The sequence below is a fragment of the Phacochoerus africanus genome, chromosome 3 (genome assembly GCF_016906955.1).
Source record: "Phacochoerus africanus isolate WHEZ1 chromosome 3, ROS_Pafr_v1, whole genome shotgun sequence".
Lineage (NCBI taxonomy): Eukaryota > Metazoa > Chordata > Mammalia > Artiodactyla > Suidae > Phacochoerus > Phacochoerus africanus.
Genome location: NC_062546.1, coordinates 119,433,810 through 119,459,663, shown reverse-complemented (window position 1 = coordinate 119,459,663; position 25,854 = coordinate 119,433,810). Strand labels below are relative to the sequence as shown.

Sequence of the window (25,854 nt, the reverse complement as noted above, 5' to 3'; positions counted from 1 at the left end):
ATGTACTTTTATATTTGCCTTTTCAAGGAGGTTTGAATTCCTTTCCTTTTTGGAATGATGTTATAAGTAATTTGATAAGGTATTTTCATTTATACTTGGGAGTCTCTAAGGATAATGTGATAATCATGTCTGTAGAACAGGTTGTCTCATCTAAAAACAGTATCATATGATGATTCATACACACACACATACATATATACACACACAGTAACCAGGTAAGATGATGGAAGTGTTAACTAACCTTATGAGGTAATCAGTCATTGTCCTTTTTTTAAATGTGGTAATCATCATATTATATGTCTTAAAGTTACACTGTTACAAGTCAATTATATCTCAGTAAAGCTGGGAGAAATTGAATAAGAAATAACATTAAAAAAAAAAAAAGAAAATTGGGGAGTTCCTGTTGTGGCGCAATGGAAATGATTCTGACTAGGAACCATGAGGTTGCAGGTTTGATGCCTGGCCTCACTTAGTGGGTTTAGGATCTGGTGTTGCCATGAGCTGTGGTGTAGGTCGCAGACCCAGCTCTAATCTGGCTGTGGCATAGGCCGGCAGCTGTAGCCGATTCGACCACTAGTCTGGAAACCTCCTTATGCCGCAGATGAGGCCCTAAAAAGCAAAAAGTAAAAAAGAAAATTGGAATTATTATTAGATTGATTATTTTCTCTTAAATATAGCAAAACTGCCTGGTTTTATTCACTCCAGGCTTTTTCTTAATATTATTTTCATCCCTATATGTATTTTTCTGTCATACTTAAAATTTTTTTTCCCACTCTCTCTTTCTCTCTCTGGCCCTCCCTCCCTTTCTTCCTTCCTTCTTTCCTTCCTGTCTCCCTTCCTTCCTCTTTTCTTTTTCTTTTGCTTTTTAGGGCTGCACCCAAGGTACATGGAAATTCCCAGACTAGGAGTCAAATCAGAGCTGTAGCTGCCAGCCTACAGCATAGCCACAGGAAGGCCAGATCCCTCAAGCCTCGTCTGCTACCTACACCACAGCTCACAGCAACGTGGAATCCTTAACCCACTGAGTGAGGCCAGGGATTGAATCAGCATCTTCATGGATACTAGTGGGTTCGTTACCGCTGAGCCACAACAGAAACTCCCCCTTTCTCTTTTCTACTCTTGGTGCATCTTAATACATTTTAAAATATTTATCAGTTACACACACACACAGTTTATAGTTCTCCAGTGCTTACAATGAAAAGTGCCAGCCCCTCATTCCTTCTTTGCTTCTGTTTCCTTCTCGCAACTCTTTCAGCTTATTCTTTTGGTGTTTGCCACTGTATCTTGCCATAATTTGCTTATGCTGCTGCTATTTAGTTGTTTATTAGGTTTAGGCATCATCTCTTGATTCCCCACTTTGAAAGATGAAAGTGCAACACTGTACATCCCTTTCTGCGCTTTTCCTCAGCTCATCCAGGAGTTTCTACCCTCCTCACTCCCAATATTAACATCATAATTTTGGTTAGGTCAGTATATTTATTTTCAAATATTATATATTTATGTAATTACTCCTCTATAAATGCTTTTTATCTTAATATAAAACTTCATCATAATCCAAAGTTTCACATAATATAATAATTATTTTAAGAGCCTTTTTGTGTCTTTCATTCATAGGCATTCAGCCACAACAACTCTATTCTTATAGATAAGGAACAGATATCCTGTTTTATGGTCGCTATTCCTTAATGTATAAATTGGGCAGATAATCTTTTAATCTTTAAGTGATTGGTTGAAATTACATTCAGTTCAATTTCAAGTTAGAGACTTTAGTTAACGAATTGATTATTCTTACCAAAAAGTAAATATATAAGGCTTTTAGTTTTGCTAAATGTTGTCAAACCATGTTATTTATTCCTAGTGTGTCATAGCTACCATAGCTTTTGGAATGGGCATTAATAAAGCTGACATTCGTAAAGTCATTCATTATGGTGCTCCTAAGGAGATAGAATCATATTACCAGGAGATTGGTAGAGCTGGCCGTGATGGACTTCAAAGTTCTTGTCACATTCTCTGGGCTCCAGCAGACATTAACCTAAATAGGTAAAAACATTTATTTATCTTTAATCTGCTTTTACCCTTGCAGATTTCTTTCTTTCTTTCCATATGTTTTGAAAGTATTTGAGGCAACATCCATAATTTAGAGTAATATGTATGAGTGCATTTAAAACCAAGAGAAAACTTTGGAAGATGTCTGAGAAAAACATTTGTGGTGTGTTGCCACCCAAAGGAGACGATCTCATTTCATCTACACCTCATCTAGTGTAAAGAATTAACTAGATCAGTATTATATCGGAAATGTCACACAGATCTTCTGGAACACTCTTAAAAAATTGTTCATGGATGGACTGGTTTTCTCTTCAGGTTCTCTCAAGTTTGATATGTCTTCAACCATAGTTACTTTATTTATTTATTTTTTCTTTCTTTCAAATTCTCCCAAGTTTTGATATGTCTTCAACCATAGTTACTTTATTTATTTTTTCTTTCTTTTTTTATTACTCAGTGAATTTTATTACATTTATAGTTGTACAACAATCGTCACAACCAAATTTTATAGCATTTCCATCCCAAACCCTCAGTGCATCCCCCAGCCATAGTTACTTTAGATACCATTTATTTTGTTATTGTCTTTTTCTTCCCATGCTACCATGATGCTTATCTCATATGACTTCTACCAATCCCAATTTGGCTCTGGTTACCACTGCCAATGAGTACTGTGAAAAGATGCCGGCTTTTCTTGGCCGTGTGTGAATGATCATGTTGTACTGTACTTGAGTGACTTCTACGAAAAAAATATTATGCCTAGTAATAGATGTAGGAAAACCATTCTATTTAAATACTCAACAGGTATTTTGTCGATACTTATGTTGCTTGGGACTGACATTGAAAAGAAAACTTCATCTTACAAAAATTTAAGGGCAGTGTTTACCAACTGATTCCTTCATTCCTAGGGGAAAAAAAATTAAGGAAAAAACTTGTATGTGGTAACTGATGGGGCTGCTGAGATTATGTATTTTCAAAAGGCATCTCTATGTAGTTATATAAATTGAGCTCTTGGATGGGTTTATTAGCCCATTTTGTTAAAGGATGAGAATGCTGGAGTTCTCTTGTGGTGCACGGGTTCAGGATCCAGTGTTATTACTGCAGCAGCTTGGGTTGGTGTGGTTTCAGTTTCCGGTCTGGGCACTTCCACATGCCATGGGCGAAGCCAAAAAACAAATGATGAGAGAGCCTATCTAATATATGTTTTGCTTTTATTTATCATTGAAACAATTTTTTTTGAGTACCCATTATATTCCAAACATTATGCTCTGTGCTGGGGATACAGTAGTAAATAAAAGCAGATATGATGCATGTTTTTATAGAGTTTATTGTATAATGGGAATGACAGATCTTAATCACAGAATAAATATGTGAAATAAAATGGCTAATACGATTTTACATATTCCTGTGATATTTTCAATTAACAGGCACCTCCTTAGTGAGATATGCAATGAAAACTTTCGATTATACAAATTAAAGATGATGGCGAAGATGGAAAAATATCTTCATTCCAGCAGGTGTAGACGACAGTAGGTATTGTTTATTAATTAATAACAAGGATGTGTTGATGTACTCTTAAAGAAAAAAGTTTTGTAAAAATAATTAGAAGTATTTAGGAAATATTTTGTTGGTGTCACATATGTATTGAATTTTTTTTTTGTCTTTTTGTCTTTTTAGGGCCACACCCGTGGCATATGGAGGTTCGCAGGCTAGGGGTCTAGTCGGAGCTGTTGCTGCCAGCCTGCTCCAGAGCCATAGCAACATGGATCTGAGCTGCGTCTGTGACCTAACCCATTGAGTGAGGCCAGAGATTGAACCCTCAACCTTATGGTTCCTAGTTGGATTCGTTTCCGCCACGCCACAATGGGAACGCCATATGTACTAATTTTTAAGGGAAGTTTCTTTGTGCCTCAGTAAACTGAAGCCAAATAGTGAGGTCCCAGGTGAATCAATTAATGGTGATTTCACCTCATCATTTTCAACAATGAATTTAACATATATGTTTTTGTTCTTTTATTTAATTTAAAATTTTCTCTTGGGTAGAATCATCTTGTCTCATTTTGAAGACAAACAGCTACGAAAGGCCTCCTTGGGAATTATGGGAACTGAAAAATGCTGTGATAATTGCAGGTCCAGGTAAAGTTTTTCTTCTTCTAGATGGATATTCTAAAAGTCATTGTTTCTTTCCCTTCCTTTTCAAATAATTTTTAACTGAATTTTTGTTGATTGATACTACTGCATGGTTTTTTTTGTCGCTTTTTAGGACAGCACCTGCAGCATATGGAAGTTCCCAGGCTAGGGGTTGAATGGGAGCTACAGCTGCCGGCCTACACCAGAGCCACAGTGATATGGGATCCGAGCCACGTATTCGACCTACACCACAGCTCACAGCATCACCGGATCCTTAACCCACTGAGTGAGGCCAGGGATCAAACCCTCATCCTCATGGATACTAGTTGGATGTGTTTCCACTGTGCCACAATGGGAACTCCACTACTGCAGTTTTTAAAACACAAAATAATGGATTTACTTATTAAAACAGAAGACAAAGCAAACAATATTGCAGTATTTTCCTTGTGTAAATAGACATACCAGTAAACAATAGAACTAAACCTAAAAATATCAATAATTACATTAAATGTAAATGGTCTAAAACACCATTTAAAGGTAAGAACTGTTAAAATCGGTTTTAAAAATATGACCCAACTATATGCTATCCATAAGAAATCCACTGCAGATATATTATATAGGTAGATTAAAATAAAAGGATATGGAGTTCCTGTCATAGCGAAGCGGAAACAAATCAGGCTAGGAACCATGAGATTGCAGGTTCAATCCCTGGCCTCGCTCATTGGGTTAAGGATCTGGTGTTGCTGTAAGCTGTGGTGTAGGTCTCAGACGTGGCTTGGATCCCGAGTTGCTGTGGCTGTGGCGTAGGTTGCAGCTGCGGCTCTTATTTGACCCCTAGCCTGGGAACCTCCATATGCTGGGTGTGTTCCCCCCAAAAGAAGAAATAAAAATTAAAGGATAAAAACTGTATACCATAAAGACATTAATCAAAGGAAAGCTGGAGTTGTTATTTTAATGTCGGATAATGGAGACTGGAGAATGAATATTACTAGGGATAAAGAAGGACATTAATATAATGGTAAAATGATCAGTTTACCAAAGTATCAAAGTTCTTCAGAGAAACATGTGCACATGTGTATGCATGCGTGCACACACACACAGATTGAGAAGTGATGAAAGAGAGGTTGATTTCAAGGAAGTGGCTCATGCAATTGGGGGGTTGGCAAGTCTGAAATCTGTAGGCAGCCTGTCAGGCTGGATAGCTGCGCAGAATTTCTGTGTTACAGACTTGAGTCACAATTCCTTGTTCTCCTCAGTCTTTGCTCTTTAAGCCTTCATCTGATTGGATGAGACCTGCTCACATTATCAAGGGTCATCTCCTTTGCTTAAAACTAAATGTTAATTTCATCTACAAAATGCCATCATAGAAACATCTAGATGAGTGTTTAACCAAACAACTGGGCACCACAGCCTAGCCAAAGTGACACATAAAGATAACCATTATATCCAAGAACACATTAACCTAAATATGTGTATACTTAACAAAAGAATTCACAATATTGAATGGAGAAATAGAGAAATCCACAATTAGAGGTGGTGATTTCAACATCTTCTCTCACTAATTAATAGAATTAGTAGACAGAAAATCAGGAAGAAAATAGAAGAATGAATAGGACTGTCAACAAGCTGGATCTAAATTGACTTTTTTTTTCTTTTTTCTTTTTTTTTCTTTCTATGGCCACACTTGTGGCATATGGAAGTTCCCAAGCTAGAGGTCGAATCAGAGCTGCAGCTGCTGGCCATCGTCACAGCAGCACTAGATCTCAGCTGCATCTGCAACCTGTGCTGCAGCTTGTGGCAATGCCAGATCCTTAACCCACTGAATGAGGCCAGGGATCAAACCCTCATCCTCATGGACACTATGTTGGGTTCTTAACCTGCTGAACCATAATAGGAGCTCCCTAATTGACTTTTATAAAACATTCCACCCAACAACTGCAAATGCACGTTCTTTTTAGGTGCACATGGAATGTTCACAAAAATAGACCTCTATTCTGGGTCAAAAAACAAACCTTAACAAATTTAACAGATTGGTATTTATATAGAATATGTTTTCTAATTAAAATGGAGTCAAAATAGAAATTACAGGAAAGTCTCCAAACAATTGGAAATTAAGTAACACACTACTAAATAATCCATTAGTTAAAGAGGAAGTCTCAGGAAAGTAGTTTGAACTGAGTGAAATGAAGATGCAGAATGTATGAGGTGCAGCTAAAGCAATACTGAGAGGGAAATTAAAGCATTATACTTAGAAGAAAAGTTTCAAATTAATATTTAAACTTCCACCTTAAAATTAGCAAATAAGTGTAAAGAAATCTAAAAGGAAGCAGAAGGAAGGAAATAAGAAAAGTAAGAGCATAAATCTGTGAAATAGAAAACAGAAAAACAATAGAGAAAAACAACTCAAAAAATCAAAAGCTCATTCTTTGAAAAAGTTAATCAAATCTATAGAAACTTCTAAAAAGAAAAAAAAAGAGATACAGATGGCCAATATCAGAAGGGAAAGAGGGAATTTCACTCACCACAGGCCCAACAGACATTAAAAGGATTTAAGGAAACACTATGAATAATTTGGTACACATACATTCAATACTTTAAATGAAATAGACCAATTCCTTGAAAACCTCAAACTAATAAAGCTCACCCACAATGAGGTACAGAACCTAAATAATCCTACAACAATTGAAGTAATTGGATCCTTCTTATAAAACCTCTGAAAATAAAATTCCCTAGCCTGAATGGTTTCAGTAGCAGATTCTACCCAAAAAAGAAGAGATAGCGCGAATTATACAGTGTGATTCCATTTATATGATATTCTCTCAAATGTAAAACTATACTGTAAGGATGAAGGAAAGATTAATTGTTGCCAGAGATTAGATGGATATAGCACAAAGGAATAGCACAGGGGAGTATTTTGCAGTGATGGTTTTGTTGTTTGTTCTGATTGTGGTGGTGGAAAAGAATCTACGGATGTCTTTAAATTTGTAGACCTTTGCACACATACACAGATATACAATCATTTTAACTATATATGTATTATATATATAAGCTATATGATATATAGAAACTATATATATTATATAGAGAAAAAAATATGTAATTTTTTTCAGGAGCCACACCTACATCATATGGAAGTTTCCAGGCTAGGGGTCCAACTGGAGCTGCAGCCGCCGGCCTACACCACAGCCACAGCAACGCTAAATCCAAGCTGCATCTGCGACCTATACAGCAATAGGCAATGCCGGATCCTTAACCCACTGAAGGAAGCCAGGGATCAAACCTGCATCCTCATGGATACTAGTTGGGTTCGTTACCACTAAGCCACAATGGAACTCCCAATTATGTATTAATTTAAAGAACACAATACAAATGCTATATCTAGTTGAGCTAAACATATACTAGGTGTGGTAGCTGTATTATTAGACAAAAGAAGTTTTCTTCGGGATGGAAATGTTCTCTATGCAGTGCTAAATGATTCCTTCACCAAGAGGAAAGAATTGTTCTGTGCACCTTAAAGACAAAAAACAAAAAACAAAAAAACAAAAAACACTACAAATATATAAAGCATAAATTGGCAGAATAGCTGTAAGAAACCAACAAATCCACCACCAGAGTAGGAGAGTTTGATGTAATTTTTAGTTACTGGTAGGTTAAGCAATGAAAAAATTAGGAAGCAACAGAAAATCTGATCAGTATAGTAATATGGTTTGATTTGTCACATATGCAGTTTATAGAAGCCTGTATCAAGCAATTAGAGTAGTGTGTCTCAAACATTTTTATTTCATGACCCACATAGTTAATGATAATCCTTTAGAGCACACAAGCCTAATTGAGGCCAGGTTCTGTCCAGAGCCTCAAGGTCTGAAGTGATTAACCCTTCAGCACATCTACAGTCTTCTGGGAAACACTGAATTAGAGGCTACACTTCTCAAACACAGATGGCATATTTATAAAAATTAACTCTGTATTAAAACAAGGGTTGGCAAACTATGGCCTATGCAGTAAATCCACTTGCTGCCTGTTTTCATAAATAAAGTTTTCTTAAAACACAGCCACGCCCTTTTGCTTATGTATTATCTGTGACTGTTTTTGCAGCGTTGAGCTGAGCAGTTGTGACACAGATTACAAAGCCTAAGCTATTTACTCTCTGGCTTTTATAGAAAAAATTTCCTGGCCACTGTACTGTAGCCTGTCTCAAGTTTTCAATGTCTTGTTATCAAACACACCACATTTTGGCCAGGATGTAACTGAATTAGGAGTAAAGAGGATAAACGAATATTCCCATTCATTAGGAAATTTGAAATAATGCTTTAAAGTAACTCATCAATCAAACAAAGATCTCAAACTAGAAATTAAAACATTTTAGAACTTAGTGATAATTACAATAATGTTAATTTTGTAATATTAGTATTACAAACATAAGCTACATCATAGGTGGTATTTTGTGGTATTTGGTAGCTTTAAACACTTATATTAGAAAAGAAAATTAATGAGCTAAATTTCCTACTAAAGAAATTAAAATAGAAGAATAAACCTAAATATAGTCTTTTTCCCAAAAATATTATGTTTGGAATACTGACTAGATTCTTACTGCTATTTCAAAGCTATTTATTGTAAGAAAGCAACTGAATTAGGTAGTTGCACTATATGAGTTGATTTTCTGAGTCCTTTTGTTCTCAATGTGCTATAAAGGATTCTCATTTGTTTTAGTGATCATTTCAAATCTACTTGAAGGATGGCCTAGGAATTTAACTTCTGCATAGAATTAAATGAAAAGTTTATCATCTTTGTCTTATTTTATAGCCATCAGAGTTTAAACTAACAATTAATTGCACAAGAGATTTATTTTTTCAGTTTAAGACTTTTTTTTAGGGGGTGGGGGTAGGCAATAAACTTTTTCTTCCACCAAATCCTAATATCAAAGTCAATATTTATATAATTGATCAAGTGGAGCTGTTTGAGCTGCAGACCTTAAGTGAACTTCCTTCTCTTCTGTCTGTGGTCCAGGGTACCTTCTGTGAAACTTGGGTTGAGAACCATCAACATAACATACCTTTGATGCTATATTATATTTTATATTTCATGTTTTACATATTTCACATGCTCTTGGCTGTATTGAACTTTATTTGTAACTTCTGAAGCAGTTGGCATATTTAAGTTTTTTTTAAGCGGCAAATTGTTACACTCTATTTTTATCTCTAAAGCCTTTCTTAACATGTTGTTTTTATTTAGATTGGATCACTGCTTTTCCACTGACGATTCAGAGGATATGTCACAGGACTTTGGTCCACAAGCATTCCAGCTCTTATCTGCTGTGACCATCTTAGGAGAAAAGTTTGGAATTGGGCTTCCGATTTTATTTCTCCGGGGATCTGTAAGTATGTCTGTGAATCACCTTCTGAGTTCTTCTTTTACTCCTATTACACTTTTCCTTTGAGGTTTGTTATATTGCACTTATAGCTTTGGCTTTAGTTGAGTTACTAGAAACTAGTCATATCAAGTTCCAATTAAGCACTGCATTCATTACTTTTGACAAAATCTGTGTATATCATTAAGACAATGCTTCCAGACTGTTTCAATTTATTACATTGCAGTTGGATGAATCCCTAGACTGGTCTTTTTTTAGGATGATTAAGAAAGTTAACCTTCATGTGTCAAGGGACAGTTAGAACAAATTTGTGTTTTTCATGCCCTAAAATGTAGTAAGTTTTTTGTGCAAAAGTTTAATTTCAGTGATTATTTGTAAATGTCTAAGTTCCTAACAACATTTGGTAGTATATATATATATATTTTTTCCTTCTATTTTGTTTCTTATCTGAAGCATTTAAAATTCCAAGAAAGTTTTTTTTTTTCTTTCACCAGTGAATAAATAGTTAATTCAGCCACCTTATTTTTGGAGTGATTAGTATGTCAGCATTATGCTAACAATTGCAGGTACAAATATGAGGTTTTGTAGTGCTTTTGTTTATATAATTGTATTCCTGATTTAGAAGTCTGTAAAGTTAAGTATTGTATGTTGATATTAGTTGAATAAACCAAAAACGGGAGATAGAATCCTTTGCACCTGTGTATATTTATTAAAACTATACTAAAAGTAGATATTAAAATTCTCACTTTGTATGTAGAATTTTAAAAATAAATTAGGTCAGCATTTATCTGTTAAATTGACAGATACTTCACATAAATATTTACTTTCTGAGTTTTTGTTTTGTTTTGAAAGGGACTTATTAAGTTAGTCAGTTGTGAAAAAATTTTAATGAAACGTTGAAAACATGTTAACTTCAGGTCCTGATGTTTTTAGATTTTGAATGGAGTTTAAAATCTTGTTTTTAAATCTCAAGATTGATTAGAAATTTAATGGTAGATGTGTTGTCTAAGGAACACATGGCTTAGTTGCTATGAGTACTACTATATATATTTTTTTTTTATAAAAAGAATTTAAGTTGCAAGGGATAAATTAAATATAATTGAGAGCCACGAAAATTTCTTCTGTTTCTGTCATCCTCAAAACCTGTATATCCCAGTTGAATGTATAGTTTATAAAAATTATCCTTGTTTTAATTTGGTGTAATCCAGCAGTATCCAGTATCAACAGATAAGTGGAAGTGGGCTCCTAGACAAACTTGAACTGGTCACAAGAGGGATCAGATTTCACCTATTATTTGAAAACCAAGTCAGACCGATTATACTGACAGTCTCTTTGGGGAGTCTGCAAATTAAGAAGTTTATTCTGTGTGAAATTTTATATTACCCTTGCTAGATAAGGTGTAAAACTTTTTAAAAAGTACCACTTAATGAAAATTTGTAGACATCAACTACAGTGAAAATAGGCAAGTTTTTTTACCTCTATTTCACTGACCTTGGTACCTACTGGGACATTATTTTTAAAATAATAAATGTAATTCCTTTGAGAATTTAGTGAATCGTCCACCTTAACTAATTTAGGAAGAATTAATATCTTTGCGGATAATGTTGTCTGTAAGATGATACTTTAAACTTGAAACTCTTGGAGTTTATTTAGAGAGATATTTATCCATATATAACAAATATTTCAGCAGCACATGATTCTTCTCACTTATATAGGATTTAAAAAAAAATAGTATAAATGATTATTCAGGCCATCCAGGAGTTTGTGAATGGAGTTTAAAATTTTGTTTTTAAAGAACAAGTTTTGTTAGGAATTAAATAGTAAAAATGTTGCCTAAGGAATTTTGTTTTAGGGGTCTAAATAGGTCCCCACATAAGAATCTTTAAAAGCCCTTTGTGAAAAATTATTAAGATATATAGTTAATCTTAATTTTCTAGATTAGAAAACAGAGTAATTTTTAATTTGCATAACCAAGAGATTAAGTGAAATGCTCTTTCCTGATCACATTTTCAAAGTTCTGACCCTTATCATGGCTCCAGAATTAGATAACACTTTTGATAAAAGATGCTTTGACTATAGGCAGCCATTGGGAAATTATAGGTAGTTTTAATCATGTTTTTGAAACGAGAGTATGTCCTAAAGTATAGTATTTTTTAGGAAGCTCATGATCACACCAGTTAATTTAAACAGAAAGGTATTAATTATTGGGTATTAAATGGCTTATAGAAGTTCCCGTCAAGGCTTAGCAGGTTAAGAACCCGACTAGTCTCTGTGAGGATGTGGGTTCGATCCCTGGCCTCGCTCAGGGGGTTAAGGATCCGGCATTGCTGCAAGCTGTGGTGTAGGTTGTGGATGCGGCTTGGATTTGGCATGCCTGTGGCTGTGGTCTAGGCTGGCAGCTGCAGCTCCAATTTGACCGCTAGCCCAAAAACTTCCATAGGTGTGGCCATAAAAAGAAAAAAAATTATATGGCTTGTAATGTTGTTGATAAGTTTATATTGCAAAATAGTCTGCCATGGAAGCAGCTTCCTCTTCTGTGGTCACCAAATTGTCAGTTTGGGAAGCTCCCACTGCAGCCCTTGACTCCAGACTGCACTGAATAGAGAAGTATAACAATCAGGAAGGTTCTCCTTCTGTTTGCTCTGGGAGCCGCCTTTTATCATCTGTATCAGCAAAATGAATTCCTCTTTTTTTTTGGAAAGCTAGTAGCTGTATGCAAGATTCTTTGCTAACACTTGTAAAAAGCAAACATCTTTACAGTCATACATACATGCAAAAACAGCAAAGTAGCCTCTCATTACTTCCTGTGTATAGACGTCATGCAGAAATACCTCTGTTCAGTGGAACTTAAATCACATCCAGAAACCTAGTTGAAAGGGAGTTTGAGAAATACTGTTTGTAACTTCCCAGATTCTGTGGTAGAAGTCACAATAGAAGAAGGGTAGAATGACCCTTGAATTACAATCTGCCATATTCACCACAAATGCATTGGACAGGAGCAGTTTTTCAGAGCACCCTCTCTTCATATAGTACTGTACACATTTAAAAGTAGTACTTTGCTGTGTAGTTTGGATGAAAGAGGTAGTCAGAGGGCAAAGGGAATGGAAAAAGTTCTCTGTGGGGAGTGAAGGGCGGGAGACTCATTTCATCAGAGGACAGGAGAGTTGCATGTGATGGCCTGGCTTCCCCAGTGTTTCCAGACCTTGGTGGCTGTGAAGAGTCTCCCATTGGAATCCTCTTCACTTACAGGAAAATATCTCAAAACATCAACTGTTTAGCATGCCCCTACTCTTTCTGGTATATCTTAGTGAAGTCAAAAATGATTAAGTAAACTTTGCCAGAACACTGGGGACATAAAGCCTAGTAACAACAGCCATGCGCTGGAAACTGTGAGCTGTGGCTCTGCCCTTACTGATTCCTAGCTGGGGCACACTGTCTTAACACTCATGCTTCTAGTCTTGAGCTGTAGATTATGATCACTGTTTTTAAACTCTAATATGAGCATAAAAGGTCTAAGTAGCCAAGGTTAAATATTCCAAACATATCCAAACTTATGCACTGGGAAATGCATATGATTTATATGTGAAATTCCTGCCATTATTTAAAACAGAAAAGGAAGACTATTTTGATTTCATATGCTTTTTTTTTTTGGCCGTGCACATGGCATACGGAATTTCCTGGGCCAGGAATCGAAACCCACGTCACAGCAGCAGCCCAGCCACTGCATTGACAACACTGAATCCTTAACCTGATGTGCCACAAGAGACCTCCAAGGAACACGATTTTGAGTATGTATTTATCTGTGACTTAAGTGTTCAGAGCAAGTAGGATGGATATAAAAATTTCATGGGTTTTTAAAGCTGAAATATAGTGTTAAATCCAAAGGATCAGTAAATAGTTTTGTGTTTTCTTTCTCCTGCTTAATTAAGTAAGTATTTTAAGAAACCGATTTTATTCCCAATTTCAGAGTTCCCAGCGTCTTGAAGATAAATACCGCAGTCACAGTTTCTTTGGCACTGGCAAGGATCACACAGAGAGCTGGTGGAAGGCTTTTTCCCGCCAGCTCGTAACTGAGGGGTTCTTGGTAGATGTTCCTGGGCAAAGCAAATTTGTAAAGATTTGCACCCTTACAAAAAAGGTAAACAACATAGAAGTCTGTTTGTTTGATTTAATTTTTCCTTCCTGTGCCTTAAAAGATTCTTCTTGTGTTCAATAGGGTAGAAATTGGCTTGCTAAAGCCAAAACAGAATCTCCTCAGAGACTCATCCTTCAAGCTAATGAAGAATTGTGTCCGAGGAAGTTTTCTCTACCAAGGTTCATTTTTCATTTTTTAAAAACAACATCTGAATTTTTTGTTGTTTAAATGATTCATTGCATACCAATTTACAGGCACCACACATGGTAACATCATTAAAGATAACTGTTTTCGCCTACCTCTTTTAGTCATTTTGGGGGTTGGAGTCAATAGGAGAAAGATAAACCATAAAATGCTTTCTTGGCAGATAGGAAGTAGTGGAGTATAATATAGTAGATAGAAAGCTGCTTTCCTGTTGATTAAAGCAGCAGCATTGGGCTCAGTGTTGAGGAATTGATATACCATATTTCCTTCTTACGTTATGGAAAGAGGGGAGGGAATATAGTTGTTGCCTACTTTTTAGTGTCTGTACATGTAATCAGTCATTTGTCAGGTTTTTTTTTTAATTGGGATATAATTGACATACAACACTGTGTAAGTATGACATGTACCGCATGTTGGTTTGTTACATATATATATATGTATATATATATATATTGTTTTGTGATCACAGCATTTATCATATCACTTGAGTATCGCTTCTTTTTTGTGTTGAGAACAATTAAGATCTAATCTCTTAGTAACTCTGAAGTTTATAATACAGTATATTATTGACTATAATCACTTTGTTGTGCAATAGCTTAACAGTTTTTCTTTCAAACTTAAAACACTTTTGAAGAGCCTTAAATCTAAACTTTAGGGGGAAGATTAATTTTAAAAATCATCAGTTCTAAAATATAAAAAAGGTTAATATAAACTCATCTGCCTTTCTAAGAGTGCAAGTGTGATGATTCCTGTTTTAGGTAATTACTTTTTAACATTTGAGATCATTTGATTTTATTGTTTTTCAGTTCTAATGCTGTATCTTCGGGCACTGAACAATATTCCTCTAATCAAGTACCAGTTGAATCAACTTCAGAGAAGAAGGTTTGCTTTTATTAAAGAAGTGATTCTTATTTATTTCATTCCGTATTGATGCAACTCCTATTTTATTTATTTTTTTCTTTGTGTTTTTAGGGCCACACCTGTGGCATACGGAGGTTCCTGGGCTAGGGGTCGAATAGGAGCTATAGCCGCTGGCTTACGCCACAGCCACAGCAACATCAGATGCAAGCCACGTCTGTGATCTACACCACAGCTCACAGCAAAGCTGGATCCTTAACCCACTGAGTGAGGCCAGGAATTGAACCTGCTTCATCATGGATTCTAGTCAGATTCATTTCCACTGAGCCATGATGGGAACTACGCAACTCCTATTTTAAATTTTTGTTTTAATTCCACTCAAAGAGGAAAGCGCCATATATAACAGAAAATAAAATTTGGAAAGAAAAATTATATGAACAGAACACAATATGTAATATATGATATCTGGGGTTAATAGAACAGTTAAAAGTATTTGAGAAAATAACTTATTTTGATCCTTTTAAACCTATTTTTGTAATGCATTTAGTTTGGAGTCTTTTTGTAGATAATATAACACTTATAGTTAATGAAAAAATAAGCCTGATTTTTAAATGTTCTCACTAAAGTTTTACACACACACTTTCTTGCTTTGTTTTGGATCTTAGGTAACTATTACAGATTAAATACCCATAAGGAGATTTCCACTAATTAGAATACTGGGCTAATAGACAAATACTCTAAATTTTCTGATGAATGTTTTCTGCTTTATTAAAGTATACAGAATGTAACTGAATCATTTTTGAGACTTTGGCTCTTGCTGTCTCTCAAAGAATTATTTTGATCATATATTCAAAAATTTTTTCCTTTTGGGGCTGCAGGTGCAGCAAATGGGAGTCCCCAAGCTAGGGGTCGAATTGCAGCTATACCTACCGGCCTATTCCACAGCCACAGCAATGCCAGATCTGAGCCTTGTCTGCCACCTACACTCCCTGCAGCTCATGGCAATTGATGGATCCTTAGCCCACTGAGAGAGGCCAAGGATCAGACCTGCATCCTCATGGATACTAGTTGGGTTCATTTCTGTTGAGCCACAATGGGAACTCTTTGATCATATGTTCTTTACAGATTTGGAAGAACTGAGATATTTACATTTCATTTCTAACTGCCTTTAGACCCTGAAAGTTGATAATTTATGAGCTTATTTTCAGATGATTTATTTGATGACTTGATTAGTCAGAGGAAAATTATCATTATGATATTTTGTATCTTATTTTCTTCATATTTTAAAGTTTTCTAAAACTCCTCTCTTTTTAAAATGTGTTTAAAAGCAGTCTAACTTGAAGAAGACATATTCTTACAAAGCATCTGATAAAATCTCTTCTGGGAGTAATACTCCTAAAAAAAGGTACAGAATTTATGTTTTTATTTTCTATACTCACTTTATTAGACTTTTTCTCTTTCCTAAAGGGAAAGGTCTATCAAATGTTGGGTTACTTCATTAGCCAAAGAAAGTTAAAGCATAAGCCTCCAGTATTAATATTATTAAAGCAGACTTATAAAGTTATAGTATTAATGTTAACTTAATAGCTAACACTTCTAGGTATTATAGTTTGCCAGGCTCTGTGTTAACTGCTAAGCATTTTATATATAATATACCTCATTTAATTCTTAGCCTGTGAATTACTTTTCTATTATTTTCCCCATTTTACAGTTGAAGAGCCTGAGGGTTAAGAAGTTAATTAATTTGTTCAGAAGCATATGTCTCATAACAGAGCTGACTTCCAAATCTATATTTGTCAGCCTCTAGAATCTAAACACTACTTAATTATACATGTATAAAATATGTATATTTCCACTTCATTTTCAAAAAAGAAAAAGATCTTATTTGTTAGAGGATTGGTAGAGAATAAAGGTAATACACCTATTGTGCTGGCAAGCTTACTATTGACTTGCTGACTTAATAAAGTGTGGAGAATGTTCAGCATTACAAAAGGATCTGAAGATGGAGAATTTTAAAAACCTGTCAGGACATATACACAAATTAAATGGGCCTCATTCACATACATATCAGGTGAAAGAAAAGGGTTTGCTCTCTAACAGCTTGCTCACTTAGGTAGATAACACTATCTTGAATCTGATAGAAACATTTACCGTAATACCAGTCTTCCACTTGCAAATAAATTCTTTTTGTTTGAATATGGCATATGGGATTACTATGTTTCATGTAAACAAAAGGTGTAAGGAGTGTACAAAACAATATACCCATTCAATATTCATTTAAACATTCCCTGTGTTTTTACTGGGTGTCTTCTTTCTGCCACACATTGTTCCAGACACTGGGATTCAGTGGGGAATAATAGAGACATAGTTAGTGACCCTCCTAGAGTTTGTTTGTTTTATTTATTTATTGCTTTTTGGGCCCTCACCCGAGGCATATGGAGGTTCCAGGCTAGGGGTCGAATTGGAGCTGTAGCCACTGGCCTATGCCACAGACCCCAGCAATGCCAGATCCAAGCCGTGTCTGTGGCCTACACAGCGCACGGCAATGCCAGATCCTTAACCCACTGAATGAGGCTAGGGATTGAACCTGCGTCCTCATGGATGCTAGTCAGATTCATTTCTGCTGAGCCACGACAGGAACTCCCCTCCCAGAGTTTACATTCCAGTAGTATATACAGGTCAGGAAACAGGAAGTTACAGCTCCAGATGGTAACACTTTGTTTGGAAACACACTTTGGAAGTAACATGAGGTTAAGTAGAAGTTAGGTGAAGTGAGGGGATGGGATGTTTTCTGAGCAGAGGAATGGCCCACATACTAAAACCTGAGAGCAAGAGAGGGTGTGACGTGATGGAGGAACTCATCAATACACTTGCAATTCCCTGGGAGAGAGAAGCAAGGGAGTGGTAAAGTTTAAGACTGGACAGTTGAATGGGGTCCAGAATATCCAGTTCCTTTCAAGCATTTGACTTGATCATAAAGGCATTTAGGAGCTAAGGAAAGGTTTGACGCAGAACAGGGACATGATCAAATTTATGACTGAGAACAGGGATTGGCAGACATTTTCCATGAAGGATCACATACTAAGTATTTTGGGCTTTGAGGGCCATGTGGTCTCAACTACAGAACTTGGACACTGTGGACCCAAAGCTGCCATAGATGATATATAAATGAACAAGTGTGGCTGTATTCCAATAAAACTTTATTTAGGGACACTGAAAATTTGAATTGCATAGAATTTTCACATGTCAAAAACTGTTCTTTTTTTGATTTTTTTTAACTGTTAAAAAATGGGGGGAAAAAGCCGTTCTTAGCTATAGACCTTACCAGAATAGACAGATTTGGCCCGTGTACCCCAGCATGCCAACCCGTGATTGGTGCCTCTAGCTGTGGAGGAACTGGCTTGCAGGAGGATCAGAGTTGTAGAGACACAAATAGGGAGGCAGTTGCTGTGGCATTTGCAAGAGGTAATGGTAGTTTAGACGAGAGAAGTGGGCTGTGGGTGTGGAAAAAAGAGATTTGTAAGATATTTAGGAGATATAATGGTTAGGACTTAGTGATTGAAAAGATAGGTGGGGATTTCCTGTCGTGGCTCAGCGGTAACCAACCCAACTAGTATCCATGAGGATGTGGGTTCGATCCCTGGCCTTGCTCATGGGTTAAGTAAGCATCCATTGTTGCAGTGAGCTTCGGTGTAGTTCACAGAAATGGCTCAGATCTGGCGTTGCTGTGACTATGGCGTGGACTGGTGGCTGCAGCTCTCATTTGATCCCTAGCCCAGGAACTTCCATATGCTGCAGGTACGGCCCTAAAAAGACAAGAGAGAGAGAGAGAGACAGAGAGAGATGGGTTAAGGAAAATGGAAGACTTAACTGTGACGCTTGGGTTTCTGTCTTGATTGTGGATAAGTGCTGCCATTTCCTTCACTGGGCTATGTAAGAGGAAGACAGGTCAGAAGTGTTGGATGTTTAGGGCATGAAGTTAAATTAGGAGTTCAGTGACAGACATACTGAGTTTGAGATACCCGTGGAGTGGTCTAGAAGTTAATTTGCTATATATGGGCTTAGTGTACAAAAGTAAGAAAGATGCTTTCACATCAATAGCTGTTGCTTTAAAGTTCATTTGAATTTTCATTAAAATAGTACAGCAGTTCCCGTCATGGTGCAGTTGAAATGAATCTGACTAGGAACCATGAGGTTGCAGGTTCGATCCCTGGCCTTGCTCAGTGGATTAAGGATCCTGCGTTGCCGTCAGCTGTGGTGTAGGTCTCAAATGCAGCTCGGATCTGGCGTTGCTGTGGCTCTGGCATAGGCCAGTAGCCTCAGCTCTGATTAGACCCCTAGCCTGGGAACCTCCATATGCCGTGGTTGTGGCCCTAAAAGGACAAAAAACAAAAACAAAAAATAATGATAATAATAAAGAATAAATAAAATAGTACAGGTACATGGTTTGCAAAGTCAGTTGATATTTAAAAGCATATAACAAAGATAGCAGTTCATAGCCTTTCTCAAACCCACTTTATTCTGCAGAAGCATTCACCCTCATGTCATCCAGCTGGTTTCCCTGGTATTTGCCTCCATATTTCTTTTTTTCAAAAACAACTTTTAAACATATATTTTGTTAATATTTCTTGTACATTTGTCTTTGGAAGGCTGAAAAAAAGTGGGGAAAAGACTAATAAGAAAGAGGACTATTTTTGACATACCTCATCTTGTTTTTTTTTTAATTGAAGTATATTTGGCTTACAGTAGTGTATTAGTTTCAGATATACAGCATAGTGATTCAGTATTTTTACAGATTGTACTCTGTTAAAAGATAATGGCTGTAATTCCTTGTGCTATACAACATATGTTGCTTATGTATTTTATTTTTTAAGTAAGAATATAGTTGACTTAGTGTGCTTATTTATATATTTTATACATAATAGTTTATATCTCTCAATCCCATACCCTTAACTAAGCACTCCCCTTTTTCCTCTTCCTTTTAGTACAAAACCTGTTGGTTTTGCCTATACATTCATTTGTTTTTTTGTTTTGTTTTGTTTTTTTGTTTTGCTTTTTAGGGCCACACCTGTGGCATATGGAAGTTCCCAGGCTAGGGGTTGAATCGGAGCTGCAGCTGCTGGCCTGTGCCACGGCCTGTGCCATGGCCACAGCAACACAGGATCCAAGCCATGTCTGCGACCCACACCACAGCTCAAGGCAATGCTGGATCCTTATCCCACTGATTGAGGCCAGAGATTGAATCATCCTCATGGATCTTAGTCAGGTTCATTAACTGCTGAGCCAGGAAGGGAACTCCCTGTATTATTTTAAAATTCCACATAGAAGTGATGTCATACAGTATTTGTCTTTCTCTTCCTGACTTATTTCACTCCACATAGTATTCTCTAGGTCCACCCGTGTTGCAAATGGTAGAATTTATTTTTTATGGCTGAGTAATATTCCATCATATGTATATACACTACATCTTTTTATCCATTTGTCATTTGGTGGGTACTTGGCTTGTTTACATATGTTGGCTATTGTAAATAGTGTTGCTGTGAACACTGGGGTGCATATTTCTCTTCTAATTAGTGTCGTTTTTTTCTGGGTATATACACAGGAGTGGAATTGCTGGATCATATGGCTGTTCTATTTTTAGTTTTTTGAGGACCCTCCATACTCTTTTCCACAGTGGCTGCACCAATTTTCTTTCCCACGAACAGTATGACAGGGTTCCCTTTTCTCCACATCCTCTCTAGCATTTGTTATTTGTAGACTTTTTTTTCTTCTTCTTAAAGCTGCACTTAACGGCATAAGGAAGTTCCCTGGCTAGGAATCAAATTAGAGCTGCAGCTTCAGGCCTGTGCCACAGCCACGGTAACATTGGATATGAGCTAGCTGCATCTCTGACCTATGCTGCAGTTTGTGGCAATGCTGGATCTTTAATCCACTGAGCGAGGCCAACTATCGAACCTGAATCCTCAAGGACACTATATTGGGTTCTTAACCTGCTGAGCCACAGTGGGAACTCCATGTTATTTGTAGACTTTGATGATGGCAATTCTGACAGGTATGTGAAGTTGCCTCCATATTTCTAAAGTGACATGCTTAGATTACTGTTTTTTGACTTAGCCAGTTTTAGAAATTTTCTGGGACATCCTATAGTGGTAGATTAGGGCTTGTCTTCCATATCCCATTCCCTAATTTCCTTTCCTTCAGTCTTTCCCCTTCCCTGGAACAGAATTATGTTTCATTGTTTGATCATATTAATAATTTGTTTTTTACATTATTATATCTACTCAAATATTGTATATTACTAAGGCTAACTGTGTTGTTACGGCTACCACTACCTTAATTTTCCTTAATGGTAATAATTATGTTTTTTGTTTCTTTGCTTATTTTTTAGTGTTCCTATTACTAGTTTTTATGTTCTCCTATTTTCAATCTCTTTGTTTACTCTCTCAGAGAGTTTCTTGACTTTATGTTGCCTCCCATCTAGTGAGATTTTAATTTTAGTTATCAAGTGTTTAATTCCTAAGAATATTTCTTATTCTCTCTTTCTATAGCAGTTTTTTTCTTGATTCACGTGTACAGGATTTCCACTTATCTCTTTGATGATATTCATTGTATATTTTGAACTTTTCTTCTGTGCACTTGTAATCTCATTCATATGCAAAACATTTTTTATTAAATAATTACCACATATATTTTTTCTTCAGAGATACTCAGAATTTTGCCAGTATATACAATAAAAATTTTTTATGAAATAATTTAAAATGTCAGTTTGCAAATAGTCCATTAGTATAAAGATTTCCATAAATATAAAGATAAAGGTAAATATAATTATATTATTTAAAACAAATTTATAATTGTTTTGAATCACCTGATATGACTAATTCTTTGATCTGGAGTTGTCTTTCCTCATATTCAGATCTGTTTATTTTAGTGATAGGATCTGACAATTATAAAAATGAAGTCTTTACATTGTAGATTTTGAATTCTTACAACAGGGAAATTTAAAACATTTCTTAAATATCAAACATGTTCTTCTTTTTCCCCCCCAAGAGCACAAATTAAATTTGACATCTGTTATATAGGCTATTCTATATAAATTCATTTTTATAACTTTCCTCTTTATAATTAATTAATCAGTGAGAAATGCCTCTTATAGAAACTAGTTTTCTATAGCGTTTGCTGCCTAGCACCTTTCATACTATGTTATTTGCTAATTGGATGTTTTAAGTTCTTCTCTTGAGGAGTCAAAGACAAAATTACTCCTTTTGGCTTATTTTTAGTTAGTTTGATTTTGAGGAAAATTGTGAATAATTTGATTAATTCTATGCTAACGTTCCTCAACAGGCAAAAATTAGTGCTATCACAAGAAGAATTATAGATTGTATCCCTCTTGGTTAAAAAAAAACATGTTATTTTGCTTCGGTGTAGATAAGGAGTCTTCTTTCAAAGCATTTGCTTCAGGAGGAGGATGGGCCAAAGTTGCTCTTAATTACACCAGTTTTGTGTGAAGACTCAAATATAGTTTTAATTTTACCATTCTACGGGATATATTTAATCGAGAATGTTTAAAATCTAGGTTTTCATTTAAGTAACAATTGCCTTCCTGGTATTGTGACAAGTGAATGTTGATCTTGATTTGGAAAGATATTCTCATTTGGCAGAAAGTGAACTTGGAGAAAGAAAAGCTTTTATTTTTTGTTTTCTTTTAAATGTTTTAGTATCATGGTGCCATCACCAAGAAAATACTATATGTCATCAGAACCTGTTATTTCAGCTCAAGAGCAGGAGACTCAGGTATGGCTTTTATAAAAAGACAGTTTTGGGGGGATAGTTATGATTCTGCATGTGCTTAAAGTTCTCTTACCAGTATTTTAAAAATTGTTCTTTAGCTGTGAGTCTAAGATTTCAGTTTATTTTTCATCATAAGGAGAAAATGTAATATCTGAATATCTAAAAATAAAGGACCAGATCTTTCTAAGTACACTTTAAAAAGTGTTGAGTTGTTTCTGTATTCTTTGTTCAGACTGAGTTATATGGCAAATTGGTGGAAGCCAGACAGAAACATGCCAATAAAATGGATGTTCCTCCGGCTATTCTGGCAACAAATAAGATACTGGTGGATATGGCCAAAATGAGGTATACTATTTACATATTTCTAACTTATTTTATTTTGTATTTATTATTATTGTTGTTATTATTTGTCTTTTTAGGGCCATACCTGCTGCATATGGAGGTTCCCAGGCTAGGGGTTGAATTGGAGCTGTAGCTGCTGGCCTACAGATCTGAGCCGAGTCTGCAGCCTACACCACAGCTTATGGCAATGCCGGATTCTTAACCCACTGAGCAAGGACAGGGATCAAACCTGCATCCTCATGGGTAATAGTCAGATTCATTTCTGCTGGGCCACGATGGGAACTCCATTTCTAACTTAGTTTAACAAAATAAATTTGTAAAATACATTTTTACATTACAGTGTGACTTTGTCTCCAACTGTCACATCTGAGAGGTGATCCTCAAATCTCCCACGTTGCTACAGGTGATCTCTTCACTGAGCATTAATCCCACATTTCTATATGAAACCAGCTGTTTTTAACAATCAAATCCAGTATATATAAAAGCTAACTCATTACCCACCAATCCGCTATACATGCACTTCTTGGAAATTCCCAAACTCTTCTTTCTCAGTTCCTTATTTTTGTTAGTCATACTGTCATGTTCTTAATCACATATGTTACTATTGTTATTTTTACTCTTCTTTACCTTGTCTTTCTCTTATTATACAGTCATTAGACTTTATTGTTTAAGTGTTCCGTGTGTGTCTGTGCTTTTCTCGCTCCTTTTCGTGACACCATGATAGTTCAGATCATTACCCTTGAACTATCGCAAGTCTCTAGCCAGTAAACTCTTTCTCTCTCTCTATGTTACCTGATACATGAATGCCAAATTAATCTTTATCATGTTGTATCTCTGCTTAACTAGTTTCCCACTGTCTTAACTTCTTTAGCTCATAATTCAAGGACTTCTACTTGTGGACTTAAACCTACTTTTCCATCTGAGTCACAGAATTTTAATGGTTTATCTTACCTATATTGTTTAAGCCCCTTTTCACCTTCCATATACTTACTTACCATGTTGCTTCTGCCTTACAGTTTTCTTTTTTGGGCTGGGGAGGGGTGGCGCACCAGTGGCATGTGGAGGCTCCCAGGCCAGGGATCAAACCCACACCACAGCAGCAACCTGAGCAGCTGTAGTGACAACGCCAGATTTTTTTTTTTTTTTTTTGGTCTTTTTGCCTTTTCTAGGGCCGCACCTGCGGCATATGGAGGTTCCCAGGCTAGGGGTCTAATCGGAGTTGTAGCTGCCACCTACACCAGAGCCACAGCAACTCGGGATCTGAGCCGTGTCTGCAACCTACACCACAGCTCATGGTAATGCCAGATCCTTAACCCACTGAGCAAGGCCAGGGATCGAACCCGAAACCTCATGGTTCCTAGTCGGATTCATTAACCACTGAGCCACGACTGGAACTCCCCAGATTCTTTTTTTTTTTGTCTTTTTTTTTTTTTTTTGGTCTTTTTAGGGCCGTACCCATGGCATATGGAGGTTCCTAGGCTAGGGGTCAAATTGGAGCTACAGCTGCTGGACTATGCCATGCCACAGCAGCAACGGATCTGAGCCGAGTCTGTGACCTACACCAGAGCTCATGGCAACACCGCCTCCTTAACCCACTGAGCGAGGCCAGGGATCGAACCTGTGTCCTCATGGTTGCTAGTCAGATTCATTTCCACTAAGCCATGACAGGAACTCCTCGACCCTAGATCCTTAACCTGTTGGGCCACAGGATAACTCCTGCCGTAGTTTCCTTGATTCCCCAAAACTCCTGTTAGGAAATCCTTTAAGATCTGACTTTAGCGTTATTTGTTCCATGAAGCCTTCCATGTTCTTACAGGCAAAGTGATTCCTCTCTCTGGAATTCATAAAGGACTTTTAAATGTAAATTTAAAAGATGATTCTAAGGCACTTACTACACAATGCTTTACTTGTTTTTGTGTTATTATTGGTATACTTATGTCTTCTAGATTTTAAACTATGTGGTAAAGGTGTTATGTTCCTCATCTTTTTGTGTTTTCCAAAGCACCTAGCAAAATGCCTAATAATCTTTAGGTTATCAATTAATATTTAGAAAAAATTATTTCCAAAGAATAGTTGATTGGCAGTTGTATTCATCTTTTATACTTCCATTAGAAAAATTATTCCTATTACTAAATTTCATCCAAGAGATGTTAATTTAGAGAAGAATTTTCTAGTAATATTACATCATGCTTTTATCTTATAATAATTATTTCATTAACAATAAATATTCAAAGTCCTCAGTTTAATATTCAGTGAAGATACTTAAAGGAGAAGGAGTATTCGATAGATTGGCATATTTTTAGAAGGAAGACATCATACATTCTCTTCATGTTGGACACAGTAAGAAATATTGACTTAAAAGCCTGAAGTAGACTAAGTTAGCAAGTTTATTGTTACAAGTAAAAACTTTATAAATAACCAAAGAGATTTTCTTCTGAGTTTTTTAGCTTCTTAGTTGTCCTCTAAGATGTCATAAAACAGGATTACTTGCTTTATACATTGTTTCTGGTTGCTGGAAATGTTGAGTGTTAGTAGGAAGCTGAATATGAAGTCAGCTGTGTTGCTAGAATGATAATGTTTCTGCAGTTTCTTGACTTTTTATTTAAAAAATTTTTCTTAAATGGCAGACCTACTACAGTTGAAAATGTGAAGAGGATTGATGGTGTTTCTGAAGGCAAAGCTATGATGTTGGCCCCTCTTTTGGAAGTCATCAAACATTTCTGTCAAATAAATAGTGTTCAGGTAAAATATTGTGGTTTGCAGGAGCTCTAAAGCAAACTTTTTTTTGACAATTTCAAAACACTCTTCAAAAGCTGCATTTTCTCCTTTAATTTTCATTTCCATGCTGGACACTTAAAAAATGAATTCAGATAGTTTCTGTAGTAAATCAGTTTTAAAAACATTTTAGTTACCTTTTTGTTTGTTTGTTTTTTGGGTTTTTTTGGTCTTTATAGATCCATACACACAGCATATGGAGGTTCCCAGGCTA

At 36.1% G+C, this 25,854-nt stretch overlaps 1 protein-coding gene across 1 annotated transcript in view; it reads left to right on the top strand.

Moving 5' to 3' along the window:
* WRN (WRN RecQ like helicase) overlaps window positions 1–25,854 on the top strand; it is a 126,635-nt gene that overhangs the window by 85,945 nt on the left and 14,836 nt on the right. Inside the window, 11 exon segments of the mRNA XM_047770239.1 lie at window positions 1,859–2,040; window positions 3,468–3,569; window positions 4,084–4,176; window positions 9,403–9,544; window positions 13,506–13,676; window positions 13,755–13,852; window positions 14,684–14,759; window positions 16,067–16,140; window positions 22,451–22,526; window positions 22,756–22,868; window positions 25,493–25,607. Coding sequence (XP_047626195.1) covers window positions 1,859–2,040; window positions 3,468–3,569; window positions 4,084–4,176; window positions 9,403–9,544; window positions 13,506–13,676; window positions 13,755–13,852; window positions 14,684–14,759; window positions 16,067–16,140; window positions 22,451–22,526; window positions 22,756–22,868; window positions 25,493–25,607 — 1,242 coding nt within the window.